The following is a 24015-nucleotide window of genomic DNA, read 5'->3' on the forward strand; positions in this document are numbered from 1 at the left end:
TCTACTGTACAATTTGCTTCCACATTTCTCCCATAATCACAATGGCGGAACATAGCAGAACTAAGCAAAGTGTTATTTCCTAATTCCTAGGCTGTTAGAGCTTTGTTCTATGACTCTGGAGATCAGGGTTTGAATCTCCACTTGAACATGGAAATCTTCTGGGTGATACTCTTAGGCTCAGAGGAAGGTAATGGCGGCCAAATCCTGCCATGAAAACCCTATGCCTCGGGGTTGCCATAAGTTGGAAATGACTTGAATGCGCACAACAACAATCCACATGATCCAGACAGCTTTTGTATAATATATTACTGATATGATAAGCAAATGATGAATCAGGTTGACAGCCCATCTGTCTTCTAGAGAGGCTTTCTAGATGTCCCTAGAAAGATCAGAAACTGAGCAAAAGAGACAAATTTTCTTGTTGTCAGGAATACTGCCTAGCATTCTGAATTGGGAGAACTCGTATTTGCCCCTCACTTTTTCATTAGAACACAGAGTGACTTATACAAGACTCACATTGATGTAACTTGAAAGGAGGCCTTTAGAAGCAGCTGTGTCATAAACAAATGGCATATACATTGCTCCTTTGCCCATTCAAATATATATACTGTAGAATGAATAAAATTTGATACCTTATCTACCATGGCTCAGTGCTGTGGAATCAAGGGGGGAGGGGTGGAAGTTTTACAAGGTCTTTAGCCTTCCCTGCCAAAGAGTGCTGGTGCCCCACAATACTTCATCTCCCAAGATTCCATAGCATTTGGCCATGGCAGTTAGTGGTATCAAACTACATTCATTTTACAGCATTTTACAGCATAGAGATAGCCCTAGCCTCTCATCTCCCAGCTATTGCACATCTAGTTCCAAGGCAGATGAATCCAGTTCTATCTTGACAAGCCCAAATCCCACTTTAAAGTTATCTTTTATCATGCATTATTACTGAGGGAAAAAGAAAGCTAAATAAACTGAATCACTGCTATGTCAGTATCTGCATCTGCCTCTTTAAGTACCTCTCAGATCAGGACAAGGATGTAAGATAAAACAAATGGATTTTTTTTAAAAAAAATACTTTTTTTTCATCATGCAGGTCTTCATTCTATGATAACCAATTACAGACATAACTCATATCTAATTACTAATTGATTTATCATAACCACTATTTTTGCATATGCTCTGAAAATTATTACAGGAGATCGGCATGTCAGGAATCGAGTCTCCAAGAATTGTTGAAATGAATTCTCCTTGTATAAATGTCAGGACAGAATAATTCAGTCATATCAGAGTACAAACACTGATGTGTGTGTAATAAAGCTGATCTGTCAGCTGTTTCGGAGCCAAATCATAAAAGACTGCATGCATTCATAAGAGGCTTCTGAAACTGGCTCTCCAAATGATAAGCGACAAGAGAGGATCGAGAAGTTATTTTGGATGCTAGTTAGCAAAGCCTAGACTAAATGAGCAAGGGAACTTAACAAGAATTGCAGATAACCTTCACCTTTCTAGACCAGAAGGTTGTTATTAAAGGAAGTACTGAAGGAACAGGAAGCTTAATCTTTGCACGTTTTTAAAATCAAAGTCTGTTATATGTGGAAATGAAACCATGTCAGCAAGTATAAGAATATATATACATAGAGGAAAATGAAAGCAAATCCCTTTAACATAATAGCAATAACAACAACAACAACAACAACAGCAATAGCAATAACAATAATAATAATAACAATAACTTTATTTTTGTATGCCACCTTCATCTCCCTGAAGGGACTCGGAGCGGCTCACATGAGGGCAAGCCCAACCAGATCATAACAACATAAAATAATCACATCATAAAATAAGCAATTTAAAACACAACCATCATACTTAAAAACAGAGTAAACAAACCGTAGTTTAAAATAGCATAGTATCATAAAAACATAAAAAAATAATCTTAATAATCCGCGAGCCTTTGAGAGGTCCAATGCTAATCATGAGTGGTCTCGGGGTGGAGAACAATTGTGAGGTGCCAGGACAGATTTCAGATTTGTGTAGGAGTCAGGTATGGAGGACTTGTCTAATCGAATGCACAGCAGAACATCCATGTTTTTAATTGTTTACAGAAGATAGAGAGGGTAGGTGCTAACCTAATCTTCCTGGAGAGGGAATTCCAGAGCCGGGGAGCCACCACGGAGAAGGCCCTCTCCCACATCCCCACCAACCGATGCCTGTTCTGTTTGCATTGTGACTAACCCTAAGAACATCAGACAAGATTTATTCTCCTGAATACCTTCTAAGGACGTATATGCCAATGCCATCACCTGAAAGTACACCATTGATTTGCTTGGGGAATATGAGTGAAAATAAATGGACTGAAATTAGACATTAATAGTCAGGGTCTTAAAAAAATCGTATTCAGAGGTGTACTAAGACAAAGTGGCAATAGACTTCTGAACTGGAATTCATTGCGAACATATTACCCTATTTCAGACTATTACTGCATAATATCTAAAAGCAAAAAAGTGAAAAATTGAGAAGAATCCCACATGCATTTATCCACATATAAGGAGCAGTTATCAGCAGAGTAAGAAATCACTCAGAATTGCTTAATTTCAAAATATTTAGGAAACAAAAAAAGGCGAGAGAGGGTAAAATTTAAGAACGTCCTGTTGAAGATGTTTTTACAGAGGAAAGAATTAAAGCAACAAATTATACCTAATGAATTGATCTGCAGAATTGTTTTTTGAAAGAAATGTAACAAGGGAGGATAACATTTCTTGTTCCAATGTAATGAGTAATTTTTCTAGTTGTTATGTACATTTACCCATATTTTATCACACAGCAGCCTCACTTTTGTCCCTTTTTTGTTTAAAAAGAGGGGGGAGGTTGCAATTATTGCACATGGGGCATTTTTACCAGTACCCCGTAGCTGAATAGCCACCCAACCCTTCTGCACACTTGCTTGCGACAGCTGTGGGCCTTTCTCAGCGGATGGCAGCCAAGGGAAGCCCTGTAGTTCTCATGGCCTCACCCACCCATGCACCTGCCCCTCAGGGCTATAGGAGCTTCCCTTGGTGCACAGGCAGGGGTGTAATTATTACGCAAGGATCATAAAGTTGTGGAAGGAATAATAAAATACCAAAACGGGGACCTCCAAAGGCGAGGTGCGACTATTATGCAGTGGCGACTATTATGTGATGAAATGTGGTATTTGAAATGGCACTTCAAAGTATTTAGAGGTACTGAGCTTGGTTTTTTCCAATCTTTATGTTATTCTTTCTTAAGAAATCCACAGAGTTTAAAGAGTGAATGAACATCATAAACATGTTACCAGGAGTATGTTGGATGGAAGAAAGGGAAGAGAGCCAGTTGATTCTAGGCAGATGTTAATTTCACACGTTCTGAGATGCCATACTTTCAGGATTGCCTTCCCCCACCTTGGTTACTTTCTGGATGCATGGATTTCTCAATGTCAGACTGGAGCTAACAACATTGACTCCATTAAATGCCTCTTTTGACGGAGCCAGCAGTATTGGGGAAGAGTGTCAACAAAAGTATTACAGTATACTCCATTTCCATTTTTCCATCCTATCTATTTTTAAACATTTAACAGTAATGACTGCATAATGATTAATGTTACCAATCAACACAACAAAAATTAGCATTATGTTATTAGGTAACATGATTTTTAAAACTCATCAATTTCAACCTCATTAATGGTTAGTCAATTCAGTTAAGGCTTTTCATCTAACATTCCTCTTTCTCGGACAAATATGTTTCCTAAACTAAGTGGCTGAAACCTTGAGCAGAGGAACAGTACATTGCTACATTTTATTGCAGGGGTCCACATGTATGTTGCTAAAGCCCTGCTTTGCTTTTTGACAACTTAATAGTAATTTACCATGCTAGAGGAATAAAGATTTAAAACCACAGGAGAGTTGCAAAGGCAATTTACAGCATCTTTCAGAAAAGTGCATCATTGTTTAAAGTCAAAAAGGTAGTCAACAAGGAGAATGTGCAGGAGAAAGTGTTAGGAACAGGCTAGCACAGCGGATTAAACCATCTGCAATAGAAGGTCCTGCCAACTGGAAAGCTGGCAGTTCAAGCCTATATCAGGGTGAACTCCCATTATCAGCCCAACTTCTGCTCACCTAGCAGTTTGAAACCTATAATGTAAATAGATAAATAGGTACTGCTTTGGCGGGGAGATAAAAGGCACCTTAAAAAAACATGCTGGCAAAAATCCGACCAGGAAAGGTGTCCATGGACGACAGGCTCCTTGGTGTGGAAAATGAAACCACAGTACCTCCCCATGGCGGAGTCAAGCGCAGCCACATGCCGGAGATGAAAAGAAGGAACCCTTGCTTCTGTTTATGTACTGCCTGTTTTTGTCAATTGTATAATGGCATTGAATATTTGCCATATATGTATCCGTAATCCGCTCTGAGTCCCCTCAATGAGATAGAGCGGAATATAAACAAAGTATATTATTACTTTACTTAAATCATTTCCCATTTGCTAGTGTTTTGTATAATAATTGTGATAAGGAACCCAAGGGAGAGAGGAACATTTTCAGGAAATTACCACAGCATCATTTCATTTGAAGTGTCACTTCAAAGATCTCTGCTAGATTGCCACTTCATACATATACTTGGATTGCACAAAATTAAGTAGCAATCTAGCAGAGATCTTTGGGGTTTTTTAGATTTTATTTATAATTTCGGAACAAATGGACTAATTGATTTTTTATGATGTTGAGAAATATGAATGTGGGGATGAATCAATATGGTAATTGAATTGTCTATCACATATTAACTGGAAAAAAAGATGGCAGTATGAGAGATAAAATGGGTGAATTCACGTGGCTGACTGGTGATATTATATAGGAGACAAACATCCCTGCCAGAATACTCAGAAAAAACAAGGTGGAGTTACACAGCCAAGAAATGAACATACCAAAATCAGTTTCTCAGTAATCCACTTGTACAGATTTCCAGTGTTTCTAAAAGTAGAATACCTCTTCCACATTTTATTAGTCTCCCTTTGTGATCAATTACATTCTTCCTAACTATAAAATATAACTACTATTCTAAATAAGAGTTAACAATTAATCATTACTTAACCACCAAGTATGTAATATGTGCCCAGTTCCAAGTCTGCATATATTATAAAGTTCCATTAAAACAAAGCAAGTGTCTTTATTAAAAAGAAGTTAAAAACTTTATCATTTCTCTCCAACTTCAGAAAAGTGTGAAGCCCTGCTCCTGTCAAAGGGTGCTTCCAATGACATATCCAACTTGAGAAACTGTTACTTCACAAAAACAGCTCTGGAAATGCTTGACTTCTTTTAAAGAAGATATGGTAAAGACCAAAGGAACATTAGGTATTTCACTAGAGACATTAATGACTAAGATCTCATGTGTGAAAAGCATTGGATGAGATCATTCGCAGACACCCACATTAAGCAGCGTAATTTCAAAGTATGAGATTATTCAGGCACAATTGGGAGAAATGCTTATAGCTAAGTTAATTAAAATGATTCACATGACAAAAATGCAGAGAAGCGAGGTAACTCTGAGATTAACCTTATGTACATTTTATCATGTGTATCCAAAAGCTATGCAGCAAGGCTAGACACTTCTTTTCCTGTGTATTTCAGTCGAATAAATTATCTTGCTATCCATTCCACAATTCCAATGCAGCCAAATAAGAGGAATTTGGAGGTCCCATACTAACTTCAAATAGGCCTCAGTTTGCCTTTACTGCAGTGTTTCAGTTTAGTTGAGTGTCACAGATGAAATTAGAAAGACAAGAGAAATGCAATAGTTTGATTTGCCTGTTTTACATCTCTTCTTTTTTAAAATTCTGTCTGCTACTGACATGAAAGGGGAGCATAAAGGAACCATATGGCTTTGCTGCTAAAAGACTGCTGCTGTTTGCTTTTCTCTCCTTCTCTCTTTCTTTTTTTTTTATGAAAACTCACCAGGCACCATCCCTGTCAGCGTTGGAGCAGAATAGCTGCCCTGTCCAGCAGGGGGGACGTGCGGAGGGTATCCAGGGAGGGTTGTGCTTGCCAAATCACGACCTGAAGAATCAAACCAACAAATCACCATGTGAGCATTCACAACAACAAGACATGTTTTTACATTTCCCTTAACACTCAGAACACAGCCCATGCATTTGTCATAACTGTACTGCGAATACCAAAGTGGGAAGTTTTCCCCCCAGCCTTAGCTTTGGCAGGAATGAGGAAGATTTCCATTTCTTTATCAGCTGCCACAAAGTAAGAGACAGAGAGCAATGGCAAAAGGCACTGCAAACAGTTTAGCATCAAGCTGGTTTTGAACTCAACTTTCCCCCCTGCTTATTCTCAAGTTTCCTTGCAAGTCTGACTAGTGGAACTGATTGAAGTTCAAGATAAGGATTTTTTTTTTGTAGGAAGCGATTGAACGAGTACTTTTTTAACCCACATCCAGGAAGATGGAGCAATTGCATTTCATTGCAAAATTCTCACAGTACTACCCCTATAGGATAAGCATTTTAAAACAGTTTCATCTGAAGAGATACAGCATTTTAACAGACAAAATTGACTGTCCAAATAATCATCTGTCGTGCATCTGTCTTAGTTTCATTTTTCAAATAAGTCTAAGGACCTCATCACATGGGGCCTGGCCTCCATCCTAGGATGCTTCCAAGACTGAGTCCACCAGTCCCCATCACATAGTGCAGAGCTCCATCCTGTCTCCATCCTGAAAGTCATAGGACGGAGCCCTGAGAACACAGATGGTGTGATGACTCATGGGCCTTGTAGTCCTGTTCCTAGTACTATTGTGGCAGACGAAGAGGAAAACATGGGGTTTTCGCCGGTTCAGCAAGAGCCGGAGTCTCTTCACCTGCAGGATGTTGATGTTTGCCCTCAAGAATTCAGCCAAACAGGCCTTGGGCAGAACTCCCCTCCATTTCCCAGGAGGGAAAATTATTCTAAAGACAGGGGAGTCAGGGAGGCTAATCGGAGAAGCCTGAGAATCGCTGCCAAACAAATGGCTGATTAGGTCTGCTTCCCTTGGGAAATTCTAAGGAGTCATGCATCTCGACAGAGTTGGGTTTCGTTTCTCGTTCTCTAGGGAAAGAGTTCTGTTGGCGGGAAAACGAGACCCAATATAGGTGTTTGGCGCGAGGGATTCTTTGCGGAGTCAATTGATCAGCTTGAGGAGAGAGATCGTGTGTGGACTTCGTAATCCCAGTTCCTTGCTCCCCGGATCAAGCTTCAAGCCTTGCCCTGTCTCACTGTTTTACCACGGACTCTGTTCATGCTTCATGTTCGTCTTGTCTCCAGTCACGGATCTAGTCAAGAATCAAGTTTATTTCCAGCCTTGTTGTCAAGCTTCATTGGACTCTAAGACTCTGTTATTTCCCCACACTATTGCTTGGCAAAGTGTGTGTTTCGGTCAAGTGGATTAAAACTTTGAACTCTAATATCTTATATTGGACAATACAATACTGGACTATATTTGACCTCATCTGAAAGGTCTGCTTCTGAACTATATTCTTCACTTGTTTTTATTGATTTTATATATTTCTTTAATAAAGATATTAGATAGAGACTGGCCTCTGTGTAAGGTTATTGGTGCTCTGCAGCCAGGGACCTGACAGATGGCTACCCATGTTCTCATTTGGTAAGCTGGAAACATGGCAGAGGTAAACAGGAAGGCAGCAATGTGGGTGATATGGGGTGTGGAACGATGGTTTCCCCAGCTGCCTCATGGAGCCTGTGCTGCCCTCCCCCCCCAGCTTGAGGGCCTCAATGTGATGAGGTCCTAAGAGTTGCTCAAAACAAAACTTTCACCTCACATGAACATGTGTTTTCTGACTCTAGAAATTGTGAAATACCCTAGTTTCTGTACCCACAAACTTCTCCAGTGGACATAGGGCATTCCCACAATGCACTGGGTTTTCATTGGGGTTAGAAAAAAGCCCAGGTTGAGGAATCCAATTGGATTTAAAAAAAAAGTTTAGATAAGGATTAAAATGAATGTTAAACTACTTCATGGTATAGATAGGCTTCTGCTAAAACAAACTGCTGGGCCTGAATGCAAAATTTAGGTTAACCTAGCTATGGAGTGCTACTGGTCTGTAGAAAACTCAATACCTAATTCTAGAAGGATTGTTTATTGGCTTTGTATCCAAAAGAAAACCACAATTCATCACTGAGGGTGCATCTACGTTTACACTGAAATTTGGAGCTGGGAAAGAGCATTTCAACTCTTGAGCTGCTCTGGATTCCACAAAGCTCTTCAGACATTCTAGCCCTGAGATATCAGCAACTAGGGAGAAACATGCAGGCATATTTGCTGATGTCAACAAATGTGTTTGGCAACAACCAGGAGCCTTATGGAGCTACATGGCTAGCTGCTTCAGAGACACAGATGACACAGTTCCAATCTATCCCCTTTTCCCTGTTCTGTGGAGTGCAGGGAAAGGGGGGTGGCAATGCCAAGTCATGTGGACAATGGACTGGTTTGAGCTAGAGTCAGTCCTGCTGTCCATGCCAACTTCAGAATGCAGGAATGCTACAGAGCTTCACAAAGAGTCCAGAGCATTCCCTGATTTCTCCTAATGTTGGGTTAAACCAAGTTAACCAGTTTTGCTCTATGTTACAGTTCCTGGCTGGTCAAAACCAGGATATAGGGCCAATATAGAAAAGATCATGTGCCTGTAAAAATCTGAGAATCTGTACAACAATCACTGATAAATTCAGCTGAGTACACTCAGGATTCCACTTACTAAAAAATATCACAAGCTCATTATGAAGCAAGTTCTTGCAGACAATTAATTCACAATTATATATGCTAATACTAAAATAGTAGTCTATTTTGCAACTTTTGTACTTTTGAAAAGAGAAATATAGCCCCAATAATTAACTGCATTTTTATATTGCTAGGACATGTGATAAAATTACCTATTTTCTTGACTTCTTGCATTCCAATTTAAGGGATTAAAATGCACTCTAACTGGCATAAGTTACCAGCAGTGCAAGATTTTCCATATGTTACCCATAATCAGTGAAAGATTTTTAAAGATAGAAAACTAGCAACCTGAATAGTTCTGGTGTATTTAAATATGCTCAAGAACTTTTAACAGTAGCATGAGAATTCTTTACACAGATATATTTGTACAAAATTCTGCATGCATTTATATGCAGGAATAAATATACAGACAAGAAAAAATACTCTCTCTGCATTTGAGGATTAAATGTTTATGGATTTGGCTATTCATAGATCAATTGCCACTGCCTCCACAGTTGCCCATTGATGTTTTTAATAGGAATTTCAGTAACATCAGCCCGACCTATGTTCAATGAAGTGAGGCTTGACTTGTGGTCAAATCTTTAGTCACTAGCGGGGTCCAACTGTGCATATATTCCTTTCCTCACTCACTCAGGCAGGAGGAGGGAAAGGGATGGATGCGATGGAATGAAACATGATGGGGGAGTGGAAGGGGGGAGAACAAGTGGTATGTGAATCTCTGGGGTGGGTGGAGGGAGTGGAACTGGGTGGAAGGGGTTGGAGGAGCTGCAATGGTTTGAAATGACCATTGCCATAAGACCAGCTGCCTGCCACAGTCCCTTCTATTCCTCTTGCTCTTCTCCCACCATTGTGGATCACTTCACTCTCCCCTCCCCTCCCCCCCTCCCTGATCCCTCTTCCTTCATTCATTTCTCCTCCAGACTGTCCCCAGATTTAGTGGCCAGTATAGGTGAGCCCTAGGTCTGTAGTCAATACAATCCTAGACAACAGCGTGGCCTTTTTTAAAACAAAGAAATGATTGCAGTTTATACACAGTTTTATTGAGGGGAAAGGTCAGGTACTATAGTTTAATGTGTGTGTGTGCACTAACAGCTATGAGAACAAGGTATGGCAAGCACCTGGTGGTAATGAAAGCAAAAAAGAAAATAAGCTAAGATGTACAGGGTATTTTTTTAATGGAATAGACCTCTAATGAAGCGATGAACTGATATTTGCTTGGTGATGTTTATGCTACTAAATTCGCTAACACTAGGACTTTCACTGTATTACAACAATAATGACAATAAATTATTCCATACAGGCATACCCATAGTTTCAGAGGCAATCAGCAAGGGTAGGCTTTAAATCAGCCAACCAATCAGCAATGACCTTCGTCTGTGGCATGTGCTGTTAGTAACTACCTGCCATGTTGTTGATGGCTTGACTGAATATCTTTTTTGAAGGTCTTGAAGGGACATACACACACAACTAGCTGAGAATGATCTTAAACATTTTTTCCTATTTCTAAAGAAGCATACCTCACATTTTTATCTTTCTTGATAAAAATTACCAACAGATAGTTGTAATACATTAAAAACACTTTCCTTTGTGAGCACATGTCTAAATCTTAAGTGTGGAAATCCAAATTGTGAAATGCAGAAAAGGTTAGCAAAAGCCTATCACACACATATTCAAACAACTATACTGAAGTGATAGGTAGTACGGTGTGCACTTATTTGAATGGTGGGCTAAGACACAGAAGACCAGGGTTCAAATCCCTGCCATAGAAACCTACTGTGGGTTGCGGGCACATCACACTCTCTCTGCCTCAGAGGAAGGTAATGGAAAAAATCCTATGACTTGCCAGCCAAACCATGTGACAGGTTTGTCTTAGGATCGCCATAAATCAGAAATGACTTGAAAGCACACAACAGCTGTACTGGTTTCCCAATACTTTTCAGACACAATACAAAGTTCTAATTTTGACATACAACCCTTTAAAAGCACTTCCAAAACATACCTGAGAAACAATGTTGCCAGATGCAAAAGAAGATAGCCTATCTGCACCTTTAATTTTACAGAAAGGACAAGTATGGTATAAAATCTCCTATTGTCACAGGAAGCAGGGCATACATTGACCACCACACCTGCACGTCCAAAGAACCAATTTCATTTTCATGTGCCAGCACTCTTGGTTCTCCCCCTTTTCCACCGGTTCTTTGAGCGGTTCTTTGATGCATTGTGTGAGACATGTCAATGGAGTCCACCTATGGCACTTTTACACAAATGATCTCCAATCCAATCTTGTTCACAAAGCCTTGCATGTAAATTTCTCAGAGCAAGACATCTAGGTGCCAGTGGACTTAGGAAAACCAGAGATGGCAGTTCTTTTTCGGGCTGATGTTACTGAAATTCCTATTAAAAACATCAATGGGCAACTGTGGAGGCAGTTCTTGTAACAGTTTCCACAGCAGAAAACGATTGACATGCATTCCGAGAGGACAGCAAACCCCCTACTCTGGAAAGCCAGGCATGTTTTTGGTTTTTTTTGTTGCTCCTATTACATTTATCATAGCAAAAGAATGGCATCAGAAAGCTTCATAGCTGTGACATTTGCTGGAACTGAAGAGCATCTAGCAAGTCTCTCAATTGCAGTAGCAAGGGGTCCTCCTTTTATGTAGAGAAAGGGAGGAGAAGGGATTTTCATCATTTGGAGTCATGTGAGCCAGTTGCTTCACCACATCTCACAAGAGGACCAGCTTTAAAGGGAACTTCAGTAGGTGCAGTTTGTCATTCATGTTCTTCTAGCACAATAATTTCTATCTCTTTTATGCTCCACTGCTACTTTCATCGCTTGTTAAGACACCTGTTGTCCATAGTAACCACAAAACAGGATCTAATAAACTTAGCAGGAAGAAAATGTATTGAGATATATCAACGATGGCTATGCCATAATGTTCGCTGAATTTTTCTCATGAAGGCTTGCCAAAACATGAATAAGAAAGCCTTCTAGAAGTCTCAAAAAGTTTCAGATGAAAGGATAAAAAATACTTTTCTTTCCTTGTATCCAGCACCACCACGCCCCCAATCTTTTCTTGCTGGGCCATACATTATTGGTTCATGAGAGGGTTGGTAGTCCTGAACATTTTAAAGTTATTATAGTTCATAGTTAAAGATAGATAATCCCAGAGTTACAAACATCCAACTTACAAATGACTCCAAGTTAAGAACATGGGTGAGACAACAAGAAGTGAGCATAATCTACCCCTCAGAAGGGAAATTCACTCCTGGAAGAGTTATCATGGTGAAAAGGTGTCTCTGCTGGAACCTTCTCACCAATCCTTATTTCCACAACAAGCCAAAATTTTCAAAATCCAATTATCACAGAGACAGGAAGGGGAAATCTTCTGAACAGGGGCACAGACAGCAAAACAAACCCCACAGGGGTGATAACCCTTCCCTATGTGATCCAAAGCTATATATATGGTTGGAGTTACACTTTTAAAAGTCCCTATTCCAACTTATATACAAATTTAACTTAAGAACACACTTCCAGTACCTATTTTGTTCATAACTTGGGGACTGCCTGTACTACAGTAGATAAAAGGAGATATCTGTATAAAGCAAGAGAATAATTATCAGTCCAAGTTTGATTCCCTCACTTGTTTCAGGACGCCTACTATAAGCTCTTGAGATTTGGCAGGCCAATTTACTTGGAGCCATGAAAGTTTTCAACTGATGCCCTAATGTTACATGTCTCCATTTCAGCTACAGACCTGGTACTTTATTGCCTGAAGCTACTATTACAAAGCAGTTGCATGATCACCAATACTAGATACATACTCACATGAACAACCTTGTCACACCTAACTTCATTTGTGCAATTGCATTCAGCAGTGGTCCCATCATTGTCCATACTCTTATAATTTAAATAATAACTGCCCTCCCACTTTTCTGCTGCTCTGGAATTTTGCAATTCCAACTATGGTCAATTTTCAAAAAGGCAAATATTACTGCAATATAAACAGTTCCAGAACAGCAAGAAAAAGGGGAGAACAATAAGAGAGAAGGAGAATCCTGCTCCTTGATGTCACTTGAGAATGTGATGGGAATATTCTGGGATTGGAAGTTATTATGGGTTTTTGCAGTCAATAATAGGAAATGAGTTCATAACAGGAAGAAGGCAGACCAGCAATGGGATGAGAGCACATCATCATGCTCCAATTCCAGTTCACTTGCTTCTTGCAGCCATGTCCCTCGTTTCTCGGTTTAGTTTTCCCATTGTTGTCTGTAGTCTTAACTGCCAACAACTTTCCATAAACTCATAAGTTCTTCTCAGTCTTTAAGTTCTTTCTATTTACCAACAAATTCTTTACAGCTAGAATGTCTTCTTTATTTTGGGATAGTTTCATTTTGGTACTAGACAGTTAGCATTCAAAAGTTTGCTCTTCAGAAGATGATAGACAATTATGTATACAGGGGCACTCCATGTATGAATATTTCAGTTTCAACTGTGAGAGAGAAGCATGTGTTTAATACTGCCATTAAAGTGAGTTTGAATAACATAATTCTGCCTGGATTGTCCTTACAGTAAAGGAAGAAGAAGCTTAATCTGTCTAATGCATAGTTCTTAGTTTAATTCATGGATTTCAATAGCAGAGGTTTAAACACAAGATTATGTTTCCCTTTGAAATTAAAACGGAAATCAGTTGTACTTAATTTTTACTGAATTTTGCCCCTAGTTTATTTCAATTTTCTTACACTATGGTCAATTACCTAGCTCTCAGGAAGCAGTCAAGACTAAATAATTAACAATATGTACAGTAGAGTCTCACTTATCCAACATTCACTTATCCAATGTTCTGGATTATCCAACGCATTTTTGTAGTCAATGTTTTCAAAATATTGTATATTTTGGTGCTAAATTCGTAAATACAGTAATTACTACATAGTACTACTGCGTATTGAACTACTTTTTCTGTCAAATTTGTTGTATAACATGATGTTTTGGTGCTTAATTTGTAAAATCATAACCTAATTTGATGTTTAATAGGCTTTTCCTTAATCCCTCCTTATTATCCAACATATTCACTTATCCAACATTCTTCCAGCCCGTTTATGTTGGATAAGTGAGACTCTACTGTAATTATAAAAATAAAAATAAATCTACATAAAAGAAATCTGTTAATATAAATGAATATACTATATAAATATAAACAAATCCATATTATTGCCTCAGGATGATACTTAGGTACCTGGGAGTTACAATCACTAAACAATATTATATGATCAGGATGTTTATTTTAATGCAAAGTTCCAATAATGTAGGTAACTAAATCTAAGCATTCTTGTTCAAAGTGTTTGGCCTTAGGGCTGCCACAAAGTGTTGTTGTTTCCAATAAGAGGCTGATTACTCTTTAGAGACTATTTAGCTGCAGTTTGTAAACTCAGAATTTCTCCTCTTCATTCTGTCATAGTAGGGGGTAAGCCTAATGCCTGGAAAACCTTTTCAAATTCAATAAATTTCTTTACTATCAACTGGCGTTTGAAACACTCTGGAGCATGGATTTTTGCTAGGTCTAAATGACCCTCCCCCCCTCTCCTCCAAAGAAGATAAAGAACTGATCCTCTGACCAAAAGGACTGTCCAGTAGCATTGTGATTATATTGTTTAGTGTCTGATGTCATGCCAAGAGAAGTATCTTCACTTTCATGTGGGTAGGAGGAGTTAAGTCTCTTAATTTTATCCAGACAATTGTAACTTTCTCCCCCATCTTCCCACCACAAGGTTGAAACTCCTGGATTGAGAGCTGGCGAGGACATTCCTTCCAATTGGGTCATAATAGCAGTGTCATTTAAATTAAAGAAACAAAAGCCCCATAAAAGCAGCCTCTTCCCTATTAAATGTCCTGTTTTTAAGGCTAACTGCCAACCTGCAATGTTGCCTATGTTCAAATGTTGAAAACATATGCAATTACAACTACCTTTATACTGAACCATTCTGGTAACCTAGAGCTTACAACAGTTCACTAGTTTAACAAAAAAAAATGGTAAATGAACGAGTAGCATAACATGTTGGTTTTAGTCTTGGACAAGGATGCCAGGAAACAGGGTTTTAAATTCCCATTGAGCTATGGAAATCTCCTTGGTGACCCTGAGCAGGTCACACTTTTTCAGCCTCAGAGGAAGGCAATGATAAACCTCCTCTGAATAAATATGGAAAGAAAACCCTCTCACATATTCCCTTTAGGGTTGCCATAAGTCAGAAACAATTTGAAGGTACACAACAGTAACACAGCAGTCTTTAAAAAGATAGTGAGCAAGTAGGATATACTACTATGATTTTTTTCTTTATTGTGTTCATCTGCATTTATCTCACTGGAAGGCAGTGGAAGCCTGCATTGCATATGTAAATTGGCTTGAAATCAATATGTCTTACTTTTGAGAAAACACTGTTGACCATGTTTACTTTAAGGTGCTTATATTAGACCAGTAGGCCAATATATTGTCTATGCTTAAGGTTTAGAGCAGGCATGTCCAAAGTCTGGTCCGGGGGCCAATTGTGACTGCTGTTCAAATTTCCACTGGCCCTCCCTCTCCAGGCCTCCCTCCCTTGCTTGCTTTTTTCCTTCCTCCTTTCCTTCCTAGGGATCAGGAACCCAGAAAGATTAGAGAAAGAGAGATGAAAGCCTCTTGCATCCTTTCACCCTGATTCAGTGTTGTCTTTTCCTCGGGTGGGTCCAGCCTCAGGCATCCTATCCCAGTGTCTCCTTGTCCCCCTCTCTCTTTCCCCCCACAACGTTTTTGTTATTCTTGCAAAGGAATGCTCCCCAATTGCCCTGCTTGCCCCAGGCACTTGCTGCCACCACTGCTACTGCTGCTGCAGTTACCTAGTCAGGAAGTCATGGAGGCCGAGCACCCACCTAGCTTCCCTCCCTCACTTCATCCTGCATTTTCCAAAAAGGCTGCCCTTCACTGCAGCTTCTCCCAATTCATGTCCATTATTAACTCAATTATTTGTCCATTAATAACTCAATTCTTTTTATTCATGGGTAACGCCTTCAGATAGATAGATAGATAGATAGATAGATACCTTCATTTACAGATAATTATTCTTTACATATGGAAATCATGATTTTGCATTTTCACACCAATAATTTAAAAGAATCCTAGTGTGTTATAACTGTAAACTGTCTAGACTAATATTATGTTGTTTCTGTGAGTTATGGCCAATGGAAACCTATCACATGATAGAGCAAATCTTCTATGCTTCTGGATTCTTAATTTGTGTCAGTCCAAAACTCTGCTTCCACATGTCTGAGGATGTATGTGAGCCACTTTTTAAGAACAAGTGCAAGTGTTTTGAAATTCAGTGTGACTTCATTGTGTTAGGTGTGTCTTGCATTAGTTGCACTAGCTGTTTGGCTAAAATATGTGCAGTCACTAATGAAACACAAAGCCACTTATGGCCCTTCCAAACAACGCATCATTTCTACATGCCAGGAGGCCTGCCAGAGCAGCGTGGTAAGTTTTTTACTTTTAAGGTTTGGGGAAGGGATTGGGTGGCCTCATGCTATCCCAGAAGCTACCAGGATGGCATGGGGACACCCCACTGGGAAAGTCCATTTTTGGGGGTGAGTGTGGGTACTTAAGCCCACTTTAGTGCAGGTTTAAGCCCTCTCTGGAAACACCCTGTGTTATCCGAGATAATATTCTGTTCTAACCCATCATTACACTCTGGGTGATAAATACATTGTACTAGTAATAGATGTAGCTATTACAAACAGGAATTTGTTTCAAAGTTATCCTTATTCTGTAATAATGATTGAATTATAAACTAGCTATGGTCTGTAATCATTTTGAACAGAGTAGCCAATCAAAAGTCAAATCCACCAAGATGTTCCAGTAGATTGGGTGGAATAAAAAAAATCAATTGCTAAATTATTAGGTATTAGCAGCTTCTAATTGGCTGAGAACTGGGATTTGAACTAAGAATTGGCTAGAAATATTGGCCCTTATTTTTTCATTAAAAGTTAAATCAGAAAAAGGGAGGGAAGGACAGAGCCTAGGAATCAAGGGAAATTCATTGACTGCATTTCCACAAGCTCAAGGAGCTCAATAACAAAGGAATGTAAAACAGATCACAGGAGCCTGTGGAGTTTGTAATATCATAGTTTAAAAACGCCAGCCGACAGTTCTTAGAGCTCCCCAGTCTCACTGGGGAGGAAAATATGACCTTATGTCAACTCAAACAGGGCTGACTGTATGTCATTGTCAGTGACAGAGGGAACATATACAGCTCACTCTTGTCTGTTGGTAACAGGAATATTGTCTGCTCTTAGCACTGAGCCCTCCAGATAATTGATTAGCTGACAAATGGCAGTTTATATTTTGTTGATAATCAACTGCTTTCAGCTTTCTGTGGGAAGGTGAAGACATTATTGTTTTTTTACTCTCTTTAATGTTTAACTTTAATAAAGGGGCTTTTCTTTTTCTGGTCTTCCCCCTCCCCCCTTAAATCACATATTGGGAACAATCGACAGGACAAATCTCTTCTACCACCCAATCACTACATGAGAGCTATTATTCTACATTTAGGGTGCCTTGTGTCACATGTGTTCCTATACAACTGTCATTCATTGAAGAGGGCCCTGGGAGATCATATTTCTTTTGCACTCCCAATGAAGCGTTCTGCTTAAATATTATATGGCCTAAGTCAAATTTCTAGGTCCTAAATAGAACAGATCCACTAAATCAATTACAGAATGGATTGTCAACATTCATGTAAACCCTATCATGAAATGATTCTATTCTATTTGGGACTGAGAGTTGGATTTTGTCCTGCCAAATCAGTCCACTGCCCTCCATTGTTCAGAGCCATTCTCCATATGGAATAACTTTCTGTATTTGCCTATCCAACGTTCTGGATTATCCAACACAGTCTGTCTCCTGCCCGGATCCACAGCTGTTTCTCTAGGCAGCAAGGACTGAACTTTTTACAGATTTAATTTCTGACAATGTTGTTACTGTAAGTTCATTTTATGCAATTCTATTTTTATTTGTAGTCAATTTGTTAGTAGTCAATGTTTTTGTAGTCAATGTTTTCAATACATTGCGATATTTTGGTGCTAAATTCATAAATACAGAAATTACTACATAATGTTACTGTGTATTGAACTGCTTTTTCTGTCGATTTGTTGTAAAACATGATGTTTTGGTGCTTAATTTGTAAAATCATAATGTAATTTAATTTGACGTTTAACAGGCTTTTCCTTAATCCCTCCTTATTATTCAACATTTTTGCTTATCCAACATTTTGCCGGCCCATTTATGTTGGAAAAGTGAGACTCTACTGTATCTCTAATTAGTGACGTACTATATAGTTATAATGTGTAACAACCCCCTGCACCCCCTTAAGGTTCAGTTACTTGGATTTTTGTGCAAAATCTTTAACACAAGAAAGAACTTAAAATGGGATAAATCCATGTCCTATTGTATTTTGGGGGGGGGGGGGGCTGCCAATGAATGCTGATGTCTAACCAAACTACAAATCCCAGCATTGCATAGCATAGAATCACAGTAAATTAGTGATGACATCCCTCAAATAAGAGCTTCAGGTACTTCTGAAGCAGCTTCGTCTTTTGCTTTGGCTCAGCACTACGATTACCATATTACTCGAATCTAATACCTTTTTTGAGTATAAAAATTAGGGTGCACATTAAATTTAGCAAAGCAAAAGAGGAAGCTGCTTCAGGAGCACCTGAAGCTCCTATCTGAGGGATGTTATCACTAATTTGCTGTGGCTCAATCCTATGCAATGCTGAGATTTGTAGTTTGGTAAGGCATCCGCATTCTTTGGCCGCCCCCAAAACTACAGACCTCATGACCCCATTACATTGAACGAAGGCAAAGTGGATTCATTGTACAGCATAAATGCATTACAAGGTGTTTTTTTTTTCATTGCTGAAAGCTTTGGTTTTCTAGCACTTTTGTTTTTAAAGAAGGAATTATAAACATGCAGCCACTATGATGCACATCTTTTTTGGCTAAATACACCCACCAGCAAATCCTTTTTTTGGGGTTTCAGGGTTTTCAAAATTGAGGTGTGCATTAAATTTAATGGTGCATTAAAAGGTAAAGGTTTCCCCTTGACATTAGGTCTGGTCGAGTCCTACTCAGGGGGGTAGTGCTCATCTCCATTTCTAAGCCAAAGAGCAGGTGTTGTCCGTATACGCTTCTTAGGTCATGTGGCTGGCATGACTGCATGGAGCACTGTTACCTTCCCATCAAAGTGGTACCTATTCAGCTACTCACATTTACATGTTTTCAAACTGTTCGGTTGGCAGAAGCTGGGGCTAGCAAGAGGAGCTCACCCCATCCTGTGGATTCAAACCATTGACCTTCCGGTCAGCAAGTTCTGCTGCATAGTGGTTTACCCCTCTGCGCCACTGTGGCCCTTATTAAACTCGATCAAATACGAGTATGTTCCTTGACTACTAGCAAAAACTAACAAATATACTGCCAGTTAGAACCAATTTTGAATTGCACTATCTTTCAAAAAGCTTTTTGAATGACTACTTCTGTACCAGTCATCTGACATCTCATTAAAGTAATAGCAATAAATGAAATACTAAACTTGAGCGAGTTAGACAACATCCCGAAGTATAAAGTTATATCACTGAATACTAAAGTTAGGATTGTCCATGCATCATATATTCCATTTCTAAGTGTAATTGGGGAAGCTGGACAATGAAGAAAGCCAACAGGAAGGAAGTGACCTCATTTGAAATGTAGGGCTGGGGAGGAGTTCTATTGATACTGTGTACTGCTAAACAGCCAAGTAAATGAGCCTTACCACATTATCACACCAGGGCTTTAAAGCAGGCAGCCTTACATTTCTTCAGCCTGCAGAATTCTGGGAAATTTTAGGGCAGAGCCTTTTGAATTCTCAGCTGCAGAGGTCCTAACCTTCTCAAACTAAATTTCCCAGAATTCTGTAGGCAATAGAAATGTGGAGCTGCCTACTTTAAACCTCTGGTATGATAACGTTGTTAGGGCCAAAAAAAAAAAAAACTCTCCCTAGAAGCCAAAATAACTAAACTGAGGCTGTCATACTTTGGCCATGTCATGAGAAGGTATGACTTTATATAAAGGATAATAAAGGTTGCTAAAGTAGAAGACAGTAGGAAAAGAAGACCACATTCCAGATGGATAGATTCAATCACAGAAGCCCAGGGCCCTGAGTTTGCAAGACCTGAATAGGGCTGTTGAGAGTAGGGGGACCTGAAGTTCTCTTATACATGGGGTCACTATAAGTTAAACTCAACTTGATGGCAGTTAACAACAACAAAAACTACTACTGAATATTTTTAAAGTCTTTCATTTCAGCACACCATCAGCATCCCATCACTACTGCTGTATCTGTCTACATAACCACGTTATCCATTTTGACCTTTTGTACTAAAGAGACCTAGTGTCTCACTAAACTACAAATTCTAGGATTCCATAACATTGAGTCATGGCAGTTAAAATGGTGTCAACCTGCATTAATTCTATGTCTAGATGCAATCTGAAATACAACAAATTTAATAATTTCCTCTACAATAGCTTGAAGCAAGCACTGCCACATTATTGGGTGGAATTAATCATTGCTCTGACCTCACCAGGCCACCACTGTAGGTTTCCATCTTATATAAAGCTGCTTAAATCACATTGATTTCATTAATGTTGGGCATTATTGTATTTGTCCAAAACGATAATTATCCAAAAAAAAAATAATCATACACACCTATTGTAGCACATAAAGACATATAAGCCAGGCTTGTACCTTGCATATATACAACTTTCTTTGCACTAAAAAGTGCCTTTCTGGGTGTATCTTTGTATACTAATGGGTGAAAATCTGAATCCAATTAACTTCAAATTTAGCTCATAATGAACTTATCTCATTTTGCTACCAGCTCAGCTCTCATCCGTGGCAGTAATTAACCACTGGGGGTTGTCACTCCCAGACACATGACACACAGAGAGAGTTCCCCCAAGCTCAGCCGCTTCAAACCCTTGCAGAATTCATTACCCTGACAGTGTGAAAACCCTTCACTTTTAATACCATAGGGCACAAACCATTTTTTTCACTTTATCTACCTGATTGCCAGCAACAGTAAAAAAGAAGGGAATCCACAAGAGATGTAATTAATTATTGCAAAAGATACATTAGAAAACGAGGGAGGGATGCAGGTGGCATGAAGGAGGACTATAAAGCCACTTACTGGCTGCCCACACATATTTTTTTTTATCCTGATCTCCCAGAACATAGGACTTTCTTCTTCAATCACTAATATCCTTTAAAAAAAAACAAAAATCTGTTATAGACAGTCATCAGCTAATGTGATCATTCTTTTTAAACTCTTCTTACTGGCGAAATTACAAAAGGAGCTACAGCAGTATACTAGCCTAATACCCTAACCTCCCTTCCCAAGAGACCAGAGTTCAGATTTAGAATAGGTCACACATAAAAATGATTTTGATTGTCACAGATTAATCCCTAGCGGGTGTTTGCACAACTCAGAACCATCACAAAGTTGTCAGTTCCTTAAAGAACCTGATTTGATGAATCTTCTATGCAATCAGATTGAATAAAACTACTTACAGCTATACAGCAGAGATACAGAACTTGAGTAGTAAAGCTACAGTGCTTAAGACACCTCAGTTCAGATATCACTTTACAATTGATTCTGCATTTATTCTTCCTTGGTCTGACTTTCCAAATAGATGGAAACTGGGGTTCGGGCTTGAAGTGTAGACTAGAACTCCAGATGCTTTTTTAGGTTGTGGATTTTAACCTATGTTTATTTTAAATATTGTAAACCACCTTATGTGTCAAACTGGTGGTGGACGAGGGTCTCAAGATGATGATTATGACAGGTTCCCTCTCCAGGCTGGCCCCACAGCTCCAGCCTTTAGTCACTCACCTTACCCCTCAAAATCTGTCTCTGTATCAGTTACTTGGGCCTCACACACACACCTCAGAAAATGCAATTTTAAAGCAGGCAATCTGTCATTTAAGAATACTAGATGAGGACAGCACACCTACTCCCCATCTCAGGAGTACCTGGGGGTCGGGTTTCCACAGGTCCAATACACCATTAGACCCAGACCTTAGGAAGGCCCGGGCCTAATGGGGTATTTAATTAATTCAGAATAACCACAGTTATTCCAAATTAATTCACTTTTACCAGAGGTGTCATTTGGACACCTCCAGTAAAAGTGTGACAGGCCTCACAGTTTTGAGCATGTCTGGAAGGACCCTCACACACTTCTTTCCTTTCCGTATCTAATAAAACAATGCATGTCAGACTTATCACAAAGCCAAGATATGACTCATCCCCAATCTATGCCATGTTCCCCTATGTCACTGTCTTTCTTCTGTTCTTTATTTATTTATTTGACAAATCTTGTTCAACTATGCAATTTTGTCCCAATGGGGAAAAGTAAAAATAACATATTTTTCCTATTGAGTTGTGTTCTGGTTTTTTTTAAAGGAAACAATAATGGGAAAGCTGAAAACATTTATCAATTTATCCATGGTATTTCTCTGACTGCCACCAGAAGTGTATTGCTGGCAATTCAGCAAAGAATAGAATGAAATGAAAAGACTGCCCCTGAAATATGCTCCAAAAGACATATCACTGGCATGGAAAACAAACTGCAGACAGGTCTACCATCACACACAAAAACTTCACTTCTGATGCAGTGAAATTAAAGACAAGTGAAGACTATTGTTTCCCATTTTACAAAAGGCACATGCAGCAGGCCCTTTGCCTATGGGCATCTATGGGTTACTTTTGAAATGGACCATGCATGTGGTAGGCACTAGTAGGCGAAGAGCACCAAAGATGTGTGATAAGGCTCTAAGGTCCTCCCCTAGCTGACTGTCATATTATTGATTTCCCTTATCTCTATGCCAGGGGTCCTCAAACTTTTTAAGCAGAGGCTGTTTCACAGTCCCTCAAATTGTTAGAGGGCCAGACTATAATTTGAAGAAAAACATGAACGAATTCCTATGCACAGTGCACATATCATAGTCATAGTGCAACAAACCATAAAATAACAATACAGGATTTGAAATGAAAAAGAATTTTAACCAACAGAAATTTACTAGTATTTAAATGGGAAGTGTGGGCCTGCTTTTGGCTGATGAGATAGTCAAGTTAATTAGGATTGTTGTTGTTGTGTGCCTTCAAGTGTTTTCAGACTTAGAGCAATCCTAAGTATAAAGTTTAGGGTGGGGATGGATAAATAATTTTGAATGGCCTTCATTTGAGGACTCCTGCTCTATCCATCGTTTTCCTCCCACAATTCTGTCAGCTATGATTGCTGGCACCAACCTGGCTTGCCCAATTCCTCTCTTCACATTGATAAACAGGAGGAGGAATGCGGAGGAGGGAAAGAGCATATCTACATGGAAGATCACAGTCTTCAAGAGAAATGATACACTATGGGCCCTTCCACACATGCATTATAACCCAGATTAAACCAGGTTAAAAGGGATATGGCTAAGCAATGTATAGCTAAAATGCAGGAGGAATCAGGTTAAAGGCTGCAAAACATGTGTTTAAAAGCTGCCCTTTAAGCTTGGCTCTTCCTGAGAAAAACACATTTTCTATGCATGCATATCCCTGCCTGTGTATACTTCCTGCCTGGACTCCCTCTTGTTCTCCATTTCCTTATTATTATTATTATTATTATTATTATTATTATTATTATTATTATTATTACAGTAGAGGGCCGGCAGAATGTTGGATAATAAGGAGGCATTAAGGAAAAGCCTATTAAACATCAAATTAGGTTATGATTTTACAAATTAAGTACCAAAACATCATGTTATACAACAAATTTGACAGAAAAAGTAGTTCTATACACAGTAATGCTATGTAGGAATTACCGTATTTATGAATTTAGCACCAAAATATTGTGATGTATTGAAAACATTGACTACAAAAATGCGTTGGATAATCCAGAATGTTGGATAAGCGAGTGTTGGATAAGTGAGACTCTACTGTATTATTATTATTATTATTATTATTATTATTATTATTATTATTATTATTATTATTATTCCCCCCTCTCCCCATGGTATCAATCACACTCAAAATCAAGGATAAAATCAAACAAACAAATCAAAAAGGATGGCTCACAGAAGTTAAAATTAAAATCCAAAAAACATAATACAACTCATAAACAACAATCACATCAAT

General features: G+C 38.9%; 1 protein-coding gene across 4 annotated transcripts in view; it reads right to left on the minus strand.

The window, feature by feature from the left end:
• The window catches only part of pax5 (paired box 5), a 300149-nt gene that overhangs the window by 49137 nt on the left and 226997 nt on the right, over nt 1-24015 (minus strand). For all 4 annotated transcript variants that reach the window (XM_062971568.1, XM_062971570.1, XM_062971569.1 and 1 more), the window contains one exon: nt 5957-6058. In XM_062971568.1, the coding sequence (XP_062827638.1) occupies nt 5957-6058 (102 nt within the window). The remainder of the gene's footprint in view (nt 1-5956; nt 6059-24015) is intronic.

This window comes from Anolis carolinensis, chromosome 2 (genome assembly GCF_035594765.1).
Source record: "Anolis carolinensis isolate JA03-04 chromosome 2, rAnoCar3.1.pri, whole genome shotgun sequence".
Lineage (NCBI taxonomy): Eukaryota > Metazoa > Chordata > Lepidosauria > Squamata > Dactyloidae > Anolis > Anolis carolinensis.